Source organism: Diadema antillarum, unplaced genomic scaffold (assembly GCF_040938485.1).
Source record: "Diadema antillarum isolate AM-2024a unplaced genomic scaffold, OU_Dant_1.0 seq00000209_RagTag, whole genome shotgun sequence".
Taxonomy (NCBI): Eukaryota; Metazoa; Echinodermata; class Echinoidea; order Diadematoida; family Diadematidae; genus Diadema; species Diadema antillarum.
Window position 1 is genome coordinate 529,310 of NW_027271267.1, and position 16,511 is coordinate 545,820.

Here is a 16,511-nt window from a genome sequence, read left to right on the forward strand (position 1 = left end):
TCACGCTGAGTCAAATTTGTAACGGTTGTAGATGTCGTCGAATAGCTCCTTGCAGGCGATCTTTGCGCGGAGTTTGGTGCAGAGCAGGAATGAGCCTGCCATCTTGCGGTGGAGGGAGTAGCTCTCCTCGGGAGGTGGGGTCAGTCGGCCAGTCAGCATGACTGGGATGAGGTCCTGGATGCGCCTTGTCGTGTCCTGCGTGGAGAAGTCAAACTCCTCATGGCTGCGGAACGGCTCGCCCAGGATCATGACGGCATCGATATGGGCGTTCTCCATAGCCTGGTGATGATTAGGAAAAGTGAATGATGAGAATACATGATCTGCACTAAATTGATATGGCTATTTGCTGCTTTATGATTGCAAGGCATACGCATTACTTCCTCTTCCATTATTCATTTTATACACACTTATGCAACAGCAAAAACAAAAATAAAAACAAAACTTTAAACAAGCTTGCTTTAATACCATGAAGTACTGCTTTCAACCAGGTGAATTTGGGTGGTCCAGATTTTCCATTACTGCATCTAGCTGGTCTCTTCATTGGTATGTTTACAAGATTCTGGCTTTAACAAGATAAAATTGGCAGTCTCTGCAATCGCGTCATAACAGCATTTCCCTGTATCTTTCAATGCAAATGAACCCTTTCTGCTAATCTGAATGCCTGATGCTTTGGGGTCACCCTGCTGAAGTGCAACAAACTTCTACATCTTTTAAATGTGTTACCTTGACACTCATTATTGACAGCAACCTACATTATACACAATTAGGACGTATTTCAGCTGACATACAACCATTATGCCTCTTCAAAAGCTCAGCATGATGACTAAATCCAGACAAATATCCATAAATTCCTTGATGATGACAGCTTTTCCCCCACATATCCTTGATTGACAAAACTTCAGGTTGTGCAGTCAAACATGTGTTGTTTACTAACTATTTTGTTTCTGGATGTTATAGCATGTCTCCACACAATGGAGAGTATAATATCTAGTTTACAGAGAATACACTAGTGGCTGACATATTAAGTTAAAGCTTACCTTTGATTCATATCCAGTTAGAAATTGCAATGTTCTAGAGTTTTCAAGGACCTCCTGTCTATCCCCCACTGCTGCACCATGGATGACCTTGGGGAAACGAAGCAAAGAAAAGCCAACTTATCCACCGCCATTAGCCAAATTTCATTAACAAAAACGTTTGGGCCGTATCATATGCAATGCTTAAAGGCTCTGATAATTCAGTACCAACTACAGTAAAGCACGACATTTTCGCAGCATGAAATTTTCGTGAAATGGAGCTGACAGCCTTTTTCGCAAACAGCCACTAGCATTCTATGCATATAGTGCAGACACAAACTTTCGCATGTATTTTAATTTCACAAATCTTGGCTCTTGCGATATTAAAATACACATGAACATTTGCGGTTTTATAGTATCATTCACTCAGAATTGATGACTTTACTTTTGCATGCAATTTCATCTTTCATTCCCATCAACACATACTCAAAAAAAAAAAAGAAGAGAAAATAAACAATAAAATAAACTGAGTGGCTTGTTAGAGTTTGATTTGCTCATTATCAAAATTTTGTTCTCCTGCTGCATAACAGTCACAGTGTACACTTACTGCTAGTCAGTTGTCGTCTCTCAACAGAACACTGATACAATACAACAAATGAAAACCTAAAATCCCTAGAATATAATGTTGTATAAAACATTGTTATCTATCCAATAAGCCATGCCCAAGTCAGTCATACCTCGATAATAATATATGGAATCAATGCTTTGCAATATCAATTACATGTTTGAGAACATCTAAAAAAAACACACACACAGAAAAGTTCTATAAGAAAGTTTTGACAAATGTATCAAACCAGGAAACGTGCACTTAATTTCTTTTTACTCTATAATAAGAAACAAGGGTATATGAAGCTCACCTTCATATAGACATCCACAAATGACTTGTCGAAGTACCTTGTTGCTCCAAAATCTAGGAGTGTCACCTGCAGATAAAATTTTGGTAACCACAATTTAATACTTGAATGGACAAATAAAAATGTATATCAATGAAAATGATCGTAGCAAACACAATTTGTCTCTTTGCATACATTCCTTGAATCATTTTGAAAATGTTGCATAAATAAGACACATCAAAGATGGGGTTTTTTTTTCAACACAAGATTATAAACATAAATTTCACAAACAAGAATTAAAAAAGGTTTAATCAAGGGATTTTTTTAAATGTCTGTGGGATATAAGTTTGGTCTCTTCAAATTCCTTGTACAGTGCACTCCCGTTATAACAAAATGCTCGGGACCGGCAGTTTTCTTTCGTTATAACGAAATTTCGTTATAACCGAACAAATACAATATATAACGAAAACAAGGAAACCACGTATATATATCATATTCTGTTTGCTGAATACTCATCATACGCTGGAAAGCTATGTGAAATGTGATGGGATAATTGTATTACAATAATAAAGTTCCCCTCAGAAACTCTGCGTGACACAAGGAGCGAACATACAGTGGTGTGAAGCGTTCACCCATGCTTGTTCCGCTACGTATTTTCGAAAGCAATTTGCATTTCGTTATATCGAAGCACATTTCTTTTGTTTTTCTTTGTCTGTGGCGCTCGGAAAAGACTTCGTTAAAACAGAAATTTCGCTATAACCGTGTTCGTTATAAGCGAATTTTGTACCATAGACCTAAATGGTGATAATTTTGGGACCAGAAGATTTACTTCGTTATAACGAAATTTCGTTATAACCATGTTCGTTGTAACGGGAGTGCACTGTATAGCACCCACAGAATCCTGTCCTGTGATGTTAATTAAATACACACATAAGAGAAGTCTTAAAATGTTAGAGATTTCATAAAGTATCACAAACAGCATATCCCATGCACAAGTGCATAACACAATAGAACAGTTAGAGCTTGGCACTGCACACTGCCCAGTGAATCAGCTAACCCTCTTATGTGTATTTTCCTTTGTTTTATGCCCAAGTATATTTGAGCTAAAAATACTTGCTTGGTATTCCACAGTACACATACACTCACATGAGTGGGGTGAGCTAACAATTTCAACATAGACCATGATGTAGACTTACTTTGCCAGTTTCTTCATTGTAGAGGAAGTTTGACCAGTTGGGGTCTGTCTGCATGAAGTTCCACTCGAACAGTTCTGTCAGGCACAGACGTAGGATGTGTCTACATACCTGCCATGGCACATTAAGAAATACTGTAAATGCCTATTTTGCATTGTGGAAATTTTGCCTCTGCAAGACTCTTGTGAATATGATAACACACACTATTTTTTAGACATCAATGTTACAAAATAAAATTGTAAACATTCAAAAAATCAATCAATTACAGCCCCAGCCTGAAAAATTAACCATGCAAAAAATTTCCTTTCCTATAGTACATACAGCAATCAAAGCATACTTCATGGAAATGCAGGCAATCTGCAGTAAATTGAAAAAATGGTAATAATGATAATTTTTTACGCAGTGCCACTGCACAGTATGTCCACCCTAAAGCACACTTTCATAGTTTGCTGAAGTCTGACCTTTTATCATCAGGTATCACTGACTGGGAGTGATAAAATTGGTTTCTCTTTTTAGGCTGACAGAGTTAGTTATATTGGGTAGTCAACACTGCACAATCCAGCACAAGACCCAGCTCAAGATTGGAAAATCTCCTACATGTACATGCAGCCTTAGTTTCAGATAATGATACGAAGACATTTTCCACTATGTCCCTATTCTTGCGGATATGCATACCGGGGAAGAAGTCATGTGTAAGAAAAATACAAGCAAAGAAAAATGATTCAAAGTTTGACAACTGAATTTTTCACACATGTTTGAAAAGACAAAAAGTAGAATACATTACAATAGTAGTCCCAAGTACTTGTATCCACATTCTCAGGTCTCAGCTTGTGACTTTTTCATCATTTCTTCCTTTAAAAAAGTGGAAACTATTCCTAGAAAAGAAGCAAACCTACAGGAGAAAGAGTCATACCTCATTCCTGACTTCTTGACTCAAGTTTTCTGCCTTCTCAAGGGAGATGCCATCGATCAGCTCGGTGGTAAGTACTTCTTTTGTCGATAATTCCTGCACGACTTTGGGGACGGAGAAGATCGGGTCACCCTCGAGCAGCTTCCTGTAGGCCGAGCAGACACAAGAGGTAATGTGAAACATGCACCGAGTTTACTCATTTTCACTCATGCTGGAGTTGATTTAAGATGTGGAATCAACTCAGCAAGATCAGTGGGACATTTCACAGCAGGTTATGTGCTGAATAGAAATATGACAAATAAAGACGAAAACTCATAAAAATCAGAGTAATGTAGCAATTCAGACATGGGATCGTGTGATGATACAAAGTTCTTTTTTGGGCTAGAGCAAATGAAAGCAAAAAAAAAAATGGAGTCTATAGTGATATAGAGTTTGATTAATTGAAGTTGCATGATAGCAACACATAATTAAATCTGTTTGACTGAACTAATTTGAGAAAACTCACAAAGAGGACAGTATTCGTGACTCATCTGAGACACTTCTTCACCTCTGATGATTGGCTGATGAGCATTTATCCGTGATGGATGAATGGCGAATGTTGGTTCCTTGACATCTAGACAATAAAGGCAGTGACATCGGCCATTCATCCAGCATGCGTGAATACTCACCAGCCAGTCAGAGCTGAAGAAGTGACCTGGACAAGTCATGAAACTGTACTCTCTGTGAATTCCACAAGTAAATCCAGTCAAACAGATTTTATAACATGTTGTTACAGAAAGGGGGTCATGACAATTCCTAGACCATGATGGCACTCCAATCTAACACCTTGATCTAGAAATGGTACTTTCCTTTTTACTGGAGAAAATTCTGCCTGAAGGCAGAGATGTCATATTGCAGAAAAAGACAAACTTGGGTGACAGACAGCAGGTCAAGAGGGTGAAAATCAGCTGCATCAAACATTTTGTATGGCTTCTTTAAGTACATTTTGTTTTAACATCACAAGTCTAGATAATACTGTCATATCTTTCAAAATACATCATCTCATTCTATCGATGTAACATTGCAAGGCTGCACACTATCCCAGTTTTTCTAGTGGTCCAATCTATCTCTTGGACCAGTAGATACCCACTTTTTCCATTTCTTACTGGTCCATTCCTGAAAAAGTTACTGGTCTGACAATTATTTTTACTGGTCAGGGACCGTCGGACCAGTGCAGTCTGTAGGGTTGAACATTGGATGACAGTCTGTATTGTCTCACCTGAATTTCTCTGCACATTCAGCTTCCCTGATGTAGTCTACTTCCCAGGCTAGCTCTTTCTTCGCAACCTCAATGGCACTCTCAGCGTATAGACCTACAAACATGTGTGAGAGAGTAAAACATACATACATACAAGGTAAACAACATAGTAATAGAAAGAGAAAAAAATTACAGACAAAGGAATGCAACAGGAAAAAGACTTACCTGTAATAAGGATAATTATATCTTTGCAACTGCTGAAGAGGCTAAACACAACAGGATACTTATGCTGACTAATACTCTGTGGCAACATGGTAAAACTGGAGTATCTCTCTTTTGAACACCCTCTACATACTAGTACTTCAATAACAATTCAGAGCTATCTTTTTATTTCATTTTTTTTTTTGAGGGGGTTCAGATTCAGTAAAATGAATAATTGTAAAGTGCACCGGGAACACTGATTTGTTATAATGCACTATAGAAGCACAACTAGTATTATCAATATGTTTTAAATTTCATCATGACAAGAGTCAACAGTATTTAGAAAACTGTGCAAAATATGTGAATACTATGCCATTCCCTTGAAAGAAGTTTTGCTGATGTGACATGAATGATCTACAGCAAAGCATGATGGGAAGGCTAAGAGGCATCATGGGAGTGACATGCTTACCTTCAGGTAAGACATCCCAGACTTTCATCAGCATCATCAGGTTGTTGATGTCGCTCTCGATGCCCTGTGCCACGCCCGGATACTAAAAGGTCATCATCCAATGACAAAACAGAAGATGGAATGCATTAATGAAGGTCACTAAATGATCACAAAAATTAGTCTGTTCACTTTCATCAATCATAACCTGAGCATTGAACAGGATTTTGCCATGCAGACCACTGCAGGGCAAAATTGTGAATGTGATTTGAATTTGATTGATCGGAATATGATCACTCAAAAAGTTGTCTTTCATGCCCAAATTCACAAAATATCAAACATGCAAAATATATAGTGTATTTAGTATCATGTAAGCATGAACATTATTATCCCTCAAGTAATGCTATGGGCATGCAAATCAGAAGCTTTTAATCTCTTCTTTAAAATACATCCTGTCCCTATCCTGTCCCTATCCTGTAAGTTCAGAGTCAGCGTATGGCTACATGTACATTTTTTGTACATGCTTACATGATACATAGGGACACAACCAGAAAAATTATATCCCTCAAGGAATGCTATGGGCAGGCAAATCAGAAGCTTTTAATCTCTTCTTTAAAATACAAACAAACAAACAAATGAAAGTAAGCGACAAACAAACAAATGAAAGTAGGAGACAAAAAAAAAAATGAAAATCATTACATTTCCAAGGTCTGCTCAGTTCAGGAAAGCTATTATCTATTCAGCATCTACTTAGTGCTACAGTGACTTCGTCCTGTCATACCTGAATCTTCATGGCCACCTCTGTTCCATCGTGCAGCGTCGCTAGGTGGACCTGGCCAATGGAGGCAGCAGCGAAGGGTTTGTCCTCAAAAGACATCACTTTACTCCTCCAATCCTCACCAAGTTCTTGCTTCAACACTCTCTGTGTGAAAGATGTGACCAAGAGATCCTCACGAATGAATTCATCATTAGCATGGTTTAAATTGCATATGCAAATGCACATGCACACACACACACACACACACACACACACACACACACACACACACACACACACACACCTAACACATAGAATTAAACTGCCATTTATTGTCAATAACCGTTTATGTTGTTTACATTGAACCCTAACTCAAACATGCAGAATCAGATCAACATTTATTGCCTGTAGTCACTCATATCATTTAATCTGAAAACAAATTACACCGAATCTGAACATACACACACACACACACAGACATGTGTAATAATTCGTGCTCATAATCACTCAAAAGACCTACTAGCATTGGAAAATATAGATGGTCCGATTGATCTTCATTTGCTGCCCACTAAGGTACGTTCAAAAACCACAAATAGCCCATCAGCAAATATGACCATCAAAGAGTACGCTCATCATCGGTCAAGGTTGACTCCAGTCAAGATTCTTCAGCTATGTGAGTACTTACAGAGATCACTGACATAGCTGTAGACAATTTGTTACAGGGATTCTTGAATATATTCTAGCCAAACCAGCCTTCCCACTCCATTATCCCCACATTTTTATCCATACAGAGGATTTTTAGAGCCCAAATACAAGTGTTATTTTGTCAACCCACCTCATAACCTCCGACCCACTTAGAAAGTTTGTTGAACTCGACCAATATATTTTGCTGAGGCAATCAATATTTAAAATACTGGATGGCAAGAGGGGGATTTCCCCAAAGTTTTTATAAACTGCACCGTGATTGGTTGAGATATACGAGATGACCTGAAATATGAAGTAAAAACGTCTGTGACTGGTCAATCACGAATCGACTAAAATATCGCCTTTTTTTTCTCTAAAATTCCGTGTTTATATTGTCTTACTAGACTTGTTTCAAGAACAGAAGATTTGTTTTGGCCTAGTTCGACGTTGATCTAAGTTTCCTTAGGAATGTACACCAAAATACATAGATCACTGTTTTATCTGGGAATGAAGTGGACTAACTTGCACTGAAGAGTGTACCATACCCCATGTCAGGATCAAGTACAGTAGGAGACCATACAACACTCAGAGACAGAAAGGGTAGGCCCCTAAGTGAAAATATTCTTTGCTAAAATCCTCTGTAGGATAATAATGATAATATTGGGTGTCCTATTTTCGGTCAATGCAAGGAAATATTGGACTCACTACGCAAAATATTGGACTCGTCTTCGACTCATCCAATATTTGTGCATAGCTCGTCCAATACTTCCTTGTATTAACCTCAAGGCCATCTAATATTATATAATTATTGGGTCTTTAAACTGCCAACACACAAACATACACAAAAAGGTAAACAATGCACATACACAAATAAACATATACAAAACTCAGAAATTATCCTGTTTAAATAAACCAATGATTATACAAAGCATTAAAGTTGCATTCTGACCTCCATTTGCCAGGCTGGCATGAAGTCCGCACTTTGACGTACTCGTTCAAACACCCTCTGCAGTTCGGGGCTGATCAAGGCATTATCTGACAAGATCAAGAAGTGATAACAACATATGGTTGAAGCTGACCCCATAAATTCACTTTCGGTTTTATTGCACATAGTTAACAAAGAACACAGCATTTAATCTGCAAACTACTATTGCCATGCGTAAATAAAATTAAATGAATACAGAATACAGAATATGCAGAACATAGCTAATACAAAGACCTCGATATTATGCCATATCGATATCATACTGCATTATATTACCACTTTCTCCATTATAAAGGATACACTGAAATTCAGGTGAGTTAATTCATATTAGGTTTCTACATGATGTCGAACACAAGTGACATAGCATATGCATGGAATGCCACACATGCTTCCTGGTAGTCCCCCCATCCATCCTGACTGAGCATTACGAAGTACTTTGATCATTCTTTTTGTGTCGCTGGGAATAAAGCAAGTTGAATTGCTAAGAGGAAGAAAAACAGTATTGCATCATGGCGTCGTCTGTACAGGAATACAGCGGCAGGAATGAGAGACAACATCTACACAGTCCGCACATTTCTTCTTCCCCCATCCTCACTTACCTTGAATACTAAGCATCTGTCCGAGTTTAAGGGCCGCTCCTCTCACCCTGCACAGCGTGTCCACAATCTTCTCCGCATTGGCCTCCGTTAGGAGCAGGTTGGACCCGACTTTCTCTCCTGCCGCGATGAAATGGTGCAAACAGACAAATGGGTTTTGTCAATAAAACAATGCAAAGAACCAGACTTATGCAGGGCTATGAGCCATAATATGCATCAGTTTCTGGTGTGCAGTTGATTGTTTTGTGATAGACCTTCGTTTGCAAAACAACAGAGAGTTGAAAAGTGACTTTGTTTACAGGGGTTCTTCCAAAATTAGAATGGGTGTTTGCAGAAAAGATTTTGTATAGGGGCAGGGATGTCAACCTTGTAAACATCACTGAAGTATTCTGAAGGCTGGAAAGGGGTATGTTTGGCAGAAAAACAGTATTTTTACCTTTCCTGCAATAGATATGTGCAGTAATACAATTTTGAAAAACAGTATTTCTATGAAACCTGCAGTATTTTCAGGAAAAAAAAGGTACAAAATATTGCAAAAAAATAAAATCAAAACAAGGAAAAGTAGAAATTACGCGGTGCGTAATATATGTCCCCGCCGGAAGTAGCATTTAGTAGCAAAATGTACAATATAGGTAAAAAGATGACGGTCAAAGGTCAAAGAAGTCAAAGGTCAAAATTCTGTGTAGAAGTTTTGAAGCCCTCACCTAGTGCCATCACATAAAGCAAATGGAATCGAAATCGGGTTAGAAATGGCGAAGGAGTAGCATTTTGTAGCCAATGTACAATATAGGTAAAAAAATCAAGGTCAAAGGTCAAAGAAGTCAAAGGTAAAAATTCTGCGTAGAAGTTTTGAAGCCCTCACCTAGTGCCATCACTTAAAGCAAACGGAATTGAAATCGGGTTACAAATGGCAAAGGAGTAGCATTTTGTAGCAAAATGTACAATATAGGTCAAAAATCAAGGTCAAAGGTCAAAGAAGTCAAAGGTCAAAATTCTGTGTAGAAGTTTTGAAGCCCTCACCTAGTGCCATCACATAAAGCAAACGGAATCAAAATCAGGTTAGAAATGGCGAAGGAGTAGCATTTTGTAGGCAATGTACAATATAGGTCAAAAATCAAGGTCAAAGGTCAAAGAAGTCAAAGGTCAAAATTCTGTGTAGAAGTTTTGAAGCCCTCACCTAGTGCCATCACATAAAGCAAATGGAATCGAAATCGGGTTAGAAATGGCGAAGGAGTAGCATTTTGTAGCCAATGTACAATATAGGTAAAAAAATCAAGGTCAAAGGTCAAAGAAGTCAAAGGTAAAAATTCTGCGTAGAAGTTTTGAAGCCCTCACCTAGTGCCATCACTTAAAGCAAACGGAATTGAAATCGGGTTACAAATGGCAAAGGAGTAGCATTTTGTAGCAAAATGTACAATATAGGTCAAAAATCAAGGTCAAAGGTCAAAGAAGTCAAAGGTCAAAATTCTGTGTAGAAGTTTTGAAGCCCTCACCTAGTGCCATCACATAAAGCAAACGGAATCAAAATCAGGTTAGAAATGGCGAAGGAGTAGCATTTTGTAGGCAATGTACAATATAGGTCAAAAATCAAGGTCAAAGGTCAAAGAAGTCAAAGGTCAAAATTCTGTGTAGAAGTTTTGAAGCCCTCACCTAGTGCCATCATATAAAGCAAACGGAATCAAAATCGGGTTAGAAATGGCGAAGGAGTAGCATTTTGAAGCAAAATGTACAATATAGGTCAAAGGTCAAGGTCAAAGGTCACAATTGAAATTCTGTTTAGAAGTTTCAAAGCTCTCATGTAGTGCTATCATATAAAGCAAACAGAATCAAAATCGGGTTAGAAATGGCGAAGGAGTAGCATTTTGAACATTTTGATCACACACGGACGCACACACGGACGGACGGACGGACGGACGGACGGACGGACACACGGACACACACACGTACGGAGCCCGTTTCATAGTCCCCTGCTCGAACTCGTTCGGCGGGGACAATAACAGTTGGCATCTCTGTAGAGGTGTCAACTTGACCCCCATCCCCAACCTCTCTATCACAGTGATGACGCATCTAACTGATATTGAAATAGTACAGAAGATGTTCTTCATCGTAGTAATTGCTGAAAGAATAAGGTTAATCTGCTGTCTCACAGAGCGAGGTAAACAGCTATGAAATCTGCTGGCCTTTGTCTGGCAAAGTAGACCGAGTGCAGCAGTGCATGCCTATCTACATCTGTGTATAGTGCTAGTGAAGGAAACACTGTACTTGGCAGTACAATTACTGATATTAAAATCTCAAACAAAATGTACTGATAGTATGTCTGTGTACAGGATCATGTGATTCACTCTTTATTAACTTCTTTCGCAGGCATGAAGTGTACATACATCATGAAGACTGAACATTTTTAATGTGTGATATAAACTTTGAAGAGATCTACCAAGAACACAACTGCGATCTTACTTTATACAAGACTTCTGTAGACTCTCAGACAGAAAATGGAAGTTGCCTGTACACGTCTGTGCATAAATGCCTTATTGAAATTAGAAAGCAGTACTGCAACGATGAAAAATTTGAAATACCACAGGACATAAACAGAGCTAGGATAATGCTCCCCCCCCCCCCCGACACACACACACACACACACACACACACACAAAACAGCTTCTGACTTACCATCTTCTAGACCAAGTCCCCGCCTGACCTTGTCAGCTAGGACACTGACACCGAGACCAGCTGCTAGCCCTTTGGAGAGATGTAAACCAATAGTAGTTTGACATTAGTGAATATTCCACTGTTCTGAAATTTCATAGAGATCTATGAATGATTTTGTGGAGAAGTCTGTCCATGTGATATCCAAACTGCATAGCACTTTAGAAGATACAAACTAACTTACTATTGCTACATCACATCTGGAAATAGAGGTTGTCTGGTAGTCTTATAGCACAAGTGGGCAAGTGGTGAGTCTGAACTTTTGCAAGTACATCATAATATCATGAATAAAGAATTAAGTTCATAACTGTAGATTGATTCATTATACTACACACAATGAGTGCTGATCACAAAGTGTGTTACATGGAGGAGCTATCTACAGACAGTACTACTATCAAACCTGCCAACAATATGCAGATTAAAAATCTGAATGACGGTACCATTGAGTTGTCAAGAGGGCACTGTATGAGTGGTAGATCAACATAAATGTGAAGAATCTGCACTTGATAAGGGAGTACAGGTACAATCTGCACTGCATATCATGAGGGCAAGAAATGCAAAACGCTCTGACCTATAAAAATATGATTGTACAATCCTATATTCTACACACTTCCTGTCAGACAAGAAGTTGCAGGTATACGTCAGTGCATTAACAATCATAATTCACAAAGTGTGTTTATACAAACTTGAGGGGTGAACATACCTCCAAAGTTCAGAACTCTGCTCATTCTTGAGGCTGGTACTGTGCGCTCCTTGGCCTTGGCACTCAGCTGCAATAAAAATTGGTTGAAAGAAAAAAAAAATGAGTGTAATGCTTCAATATATTATATCTCATTTTTTTTTTCAAATTTGGTCGCTTGATACACCAATAGATTCTGCAGCTGTCAATTCTCATCATACAAGTACAACTTATAACAGATAAATGATATTTTATGACTATACTATGGCCTTGTTATATAAAGGTAGATTAACAGAGAGATTACACCTTGCAACTTAAATGAACTGAATGCAAATCTTATTTTACAAAACCAGTACATGGATAAAGAAACAGACATTTCAGGTAACATCCATATATAGCAGCTTCCTTGTCAAGTAGAGTATACCCTTTCTATACAAAGTAGCAATTACATGTACATTCATTGTACAAATTATAATGAATGATTCAATTGGTGGGTAGTAGACAGCAGACACACATGAACACAAACACAGAAAACTTAATCACTATTACATGTACAGGGTGTATAACTTCCCACTGAAAGCATTCTTGCTCTATTTCATTGCAAGAAAGCAATAATATGTCAGCAGATATCTGGCAAAGATCATGGTAAGCACATTCACATAGAAAAGTATTAAAGACGTTTGAATGATAGCAACCATTCATTGGTTTGACATCCATACAGGCAATCAAAAATCGCTGTCTTTGTCACACAATGACAATATTTCTCTGCCGACACTCCTTTGCTTTGAAAACAAGATACCAGAGAATTACACTTCTAAACTGGACATAAAAGCTATCGACTGTCTTCATCTTTGAGGATGTTTCAAAAAAAACTCACCGTTGGTTTGACTCTTGGCCTGGCGGCTGGCTTACGAGGTGGTGCTTTCGGCCCAGGACTTGCCGTCTTCCGCAGGTCATCCGCCGAGACGGTTCCTGTCGTCAGCTGACGCCTCAACACAGTGAGACTGTCGCTGGACACCCTGTACGGATACCTGGCCGCGGCAGACCTCGCAAAAGAATGATAGCCCCTAGAGGGAGCACTGCCGGCAGGTTTCTGTGGCGTCAGGGGCGGCTTTTGGAAAGCCTCGCTCTGCGAAGGCTCGACTTCCGGCATGTCTTCGACAGCAAACTTGGAAGCAGATTCGGCGAAGGTGTCCCCCCACTCCTCTGGGTCGCTGGTCACGACATAATCCCATCCATCATCATCTTTCTTCTCCTGGTGGAACAGAAAAGAAGCAGTTGGTAGAACATGAGCTGGAGTGATTATGATTATGCAGGGAATAATTTCCCTTCTTGAAATTGAATTGCAATATTACTCCATGGAAATAAAGTTTGAACAAAATGGTATACAACTCTGCCTAATGAAATTGCTCAACAAATGACATTATGCATAGCAGTCATATCTAAAATGCATAGCAAATAGCAATACAATACCAGGAAAATTATTCCCTGTTATGATAATGATAATTCTAGTTGTTGTGGTCACTTCATTTCGCCATCTTGGCTCGAAATTCTCAGAGACATTTAATACAATCCAAGTCACCTGAATAGAGCCGAAACCCATACTCAGCTAACCCCGTTCTCTTGAGGGTGAATTCTGCCCAGAGTACTATTTTTTGGCATGCAAATATAAGATTGAACTAATAAATTGTCCAACTGCCAGCAATTACCAAGATATACACTTGCATACATGTAGGTGAGGGTGTTATAGAATTGTCTCAGCCACAGACACATGAACCATAACAAATTGCAACTCTGAGAGTTCCTACTGAAATATAAGGGCCATGAAAGCTGAAGTAATAACACCAAATACAAATATTCATGGAAGGTTTCCATAGAGATAGTGGACCGGAAATCACCTAAGCTTAATTTAAGAAAACTTGACAAGCTGTTTCAGGGTATGCTGTGAATGGTTGAGCACACAAAAATAAAATAAAATTATGTTACATTTTATTTGAAGGAACCAGCAACAATATTGATTTTTATTTTCAATGCTGAGTACCAGTACCAGAAACACTGAAGCATCAAAGGAAAGACAGACAAAAAAACAAACAAACAAACAAACAAACAAACACTTGATTGTGAGGGTCACGGTTTACAGCATATAATATGTTGTAAAATATACAAAAGTCATCTTTTCATCATGCTTCATATACCAACATCCAGCCTGAACCCATACAACTGTAATTTCCCATACCTTTAAGACTTGACAATGACCAATCAATTATGATTATGCACACAACCACCTCACTTTTCAAACATCCGGCCACAAAAATGTGCACTGAAACTGAAACTACAATGCACTATTATATTCACATAATGGTGTAAAAACAGGAAATCATTGTTTCACTGTACAGTAGGTCGCAGTTTACTTCCTACAAATGTACACAAGTGTAATGACATTAGCTAATTCCATATATTACAGGACAACAGAATGACTGTTAGGAATCATAATACATAATATTCTATATCATATAAAATCATGAATGGTCTCAAACACAAACTAACTCTACTTGTGGCTATAAACTATGATATATGATGTACAATGTATAAGATCTACACATGTATTTTGTAGGCATAATATTTCATGAATCATGATTTTATATGTGGCTGAATAAGTAATCGAGAATAGTGTACCTGCAACAGAATGTAAAATAGATTTTTTTTTTAAAGAATTTATAAGCAAAAAGTAATGTCAGCAATTTCCTAGTTTGGAGACCATTTATACACAGCCTTTGTAGTACAGGGGACAATAAGTCACTGTGTTGCTAATTTTTGCACGATCTGTTCACTCGCAAAGCTTATGACAAATGATATACAACTTTTGTACCAATAAATGAAATATACATGTAATTATACTGTATACTGCTTGACACTAACAATACACTGCATTTGCATTCATGAAAGGGTTGAATAAAAACACACACAAATGCTAGCACAAGGTCATAAAAAAGAGAAAGCAAAAGTAGACTAGTTCAGGAACAGCATACTCTGCCCTATTTCCTCATTGGTCAAGGGGAATCCTAAAAAAGAAGGATATTATTCAATTTTATTTGCCTGCACAATGCAATTTTTCCTTTTCAAATCTTCATTCATTCAGACATCTTGTAAAAGGTCTGATTTGTGAAGCCCAATCAACCTCTGCAAAAAACAAAACAACAAACAAGGTAATGCCTTGCATCACCTTCAACTTTGCTGGGATCGACACTACCCTCTACTGTTCGCACATTGGTTTCACAAAAATCTCGAAATCTGAAATTTCGGAGGCCCAAAAAGAAATGTAGTGGCCCAAAGTAAAAAGGACACATCACAATCCATTTTGAATTTGAAGTGCTGAATAGGGCCGCCAAAAGATAGCCTTTTTGGAAATTTGGTGGCCCGACATCAATTTTTAGTGGCAGTGGCCCTGGGCGACTAGGCCACCGTTTATACATGTATTGAGCCCTGCTTTTGAATTCAATCTCCAAAATAAATATGAAATGTATGGTACTGTTTGTAGTGTTGTTATAGCGCCAGCTATGTCAAGACCGGGTCATATAGAAAAAGGATTAACATGGCCGGAATAAAGTGACAGGCCGATGTGGATGTTATTCCCCAAAAGATGTGTATCGTGTTCTCCTGTGACTGTGTCGCGTGATGAGAGTGATTGCTACAAATGGCGACGAGGATGGGATTTATCTTTCAAAGGAAAGGGGTGATGTAGTGTTGTTATAGCGCCAGCTACGTCAAGACCGGGTCATATAGAAAAAGGATTAACATGGCCGGAATAAAGTGACAGGCCGATGTGGATGTTATTCCCCAAAAGATGTGTATCGTGTTCTCCTGTGACTGTGTCGCGTGAATGAGAGTGACTGCTACACTGTTTCCTCTACAGAGGTTGACATTGTTAGACACCTCTGAGATCCGCTTTCTCAAATACCGGATGAGAAAGCGAACTGGCACCCACTGACAGATTGCAAGGAAGGGGGAAACACCCACCTTGTTAGAGAATGAAACCATGGCGTCGCCGACTCTTTCTTCCACCTTTGTCTGCAGCCCCTGGACGGCGGCACGCAGGCTGGAGTTGGCCGCAATCTGTTGGGCCTCCTTGCACTGGGTGTCGACAAAGGTCTTGACCAGGAGGCCGAAGCCATTCATGGCTTTAGTGGCATCACCAAGCCTTGATCCCGACAT

General features: G+C 38.8%; 1 protein-coding gene across 1 annotated transcript; it reads right to left on the bottom strand.

Moving 5' to 3' along the window:
- Window positions 1-16,511, bottom strand: LOC139728992 (atypical kinase COQ8B, mitochondrial-like). Its single transcript, XM_071639919.1, has 14 exons — window positions 16,317-16,511; window positions 13,177-13,551; window positions 12,324-12,390; window positions 11,585-11,653; window positions 8,918-9,034; window positions 8,283-8,368; window positions 6,674-6,814; window positions 5,917-5,998; window positions 5,268-5,361; window positions 4,013-4,154; window positions 3,103-3,210; window positions 1,931-1,996; window positions 1,038-1,124; window positions 1-279 (listed from the first exon to the last, which is right to left on the bottom strand). The coding sequence occupies exons 1-14, from the start codon at window positions 16,509-16,511 to the stop codon at window positions 1-3; spliced, it is 1,908 nt and encodes a 635-aa protein (XP_071496020.1).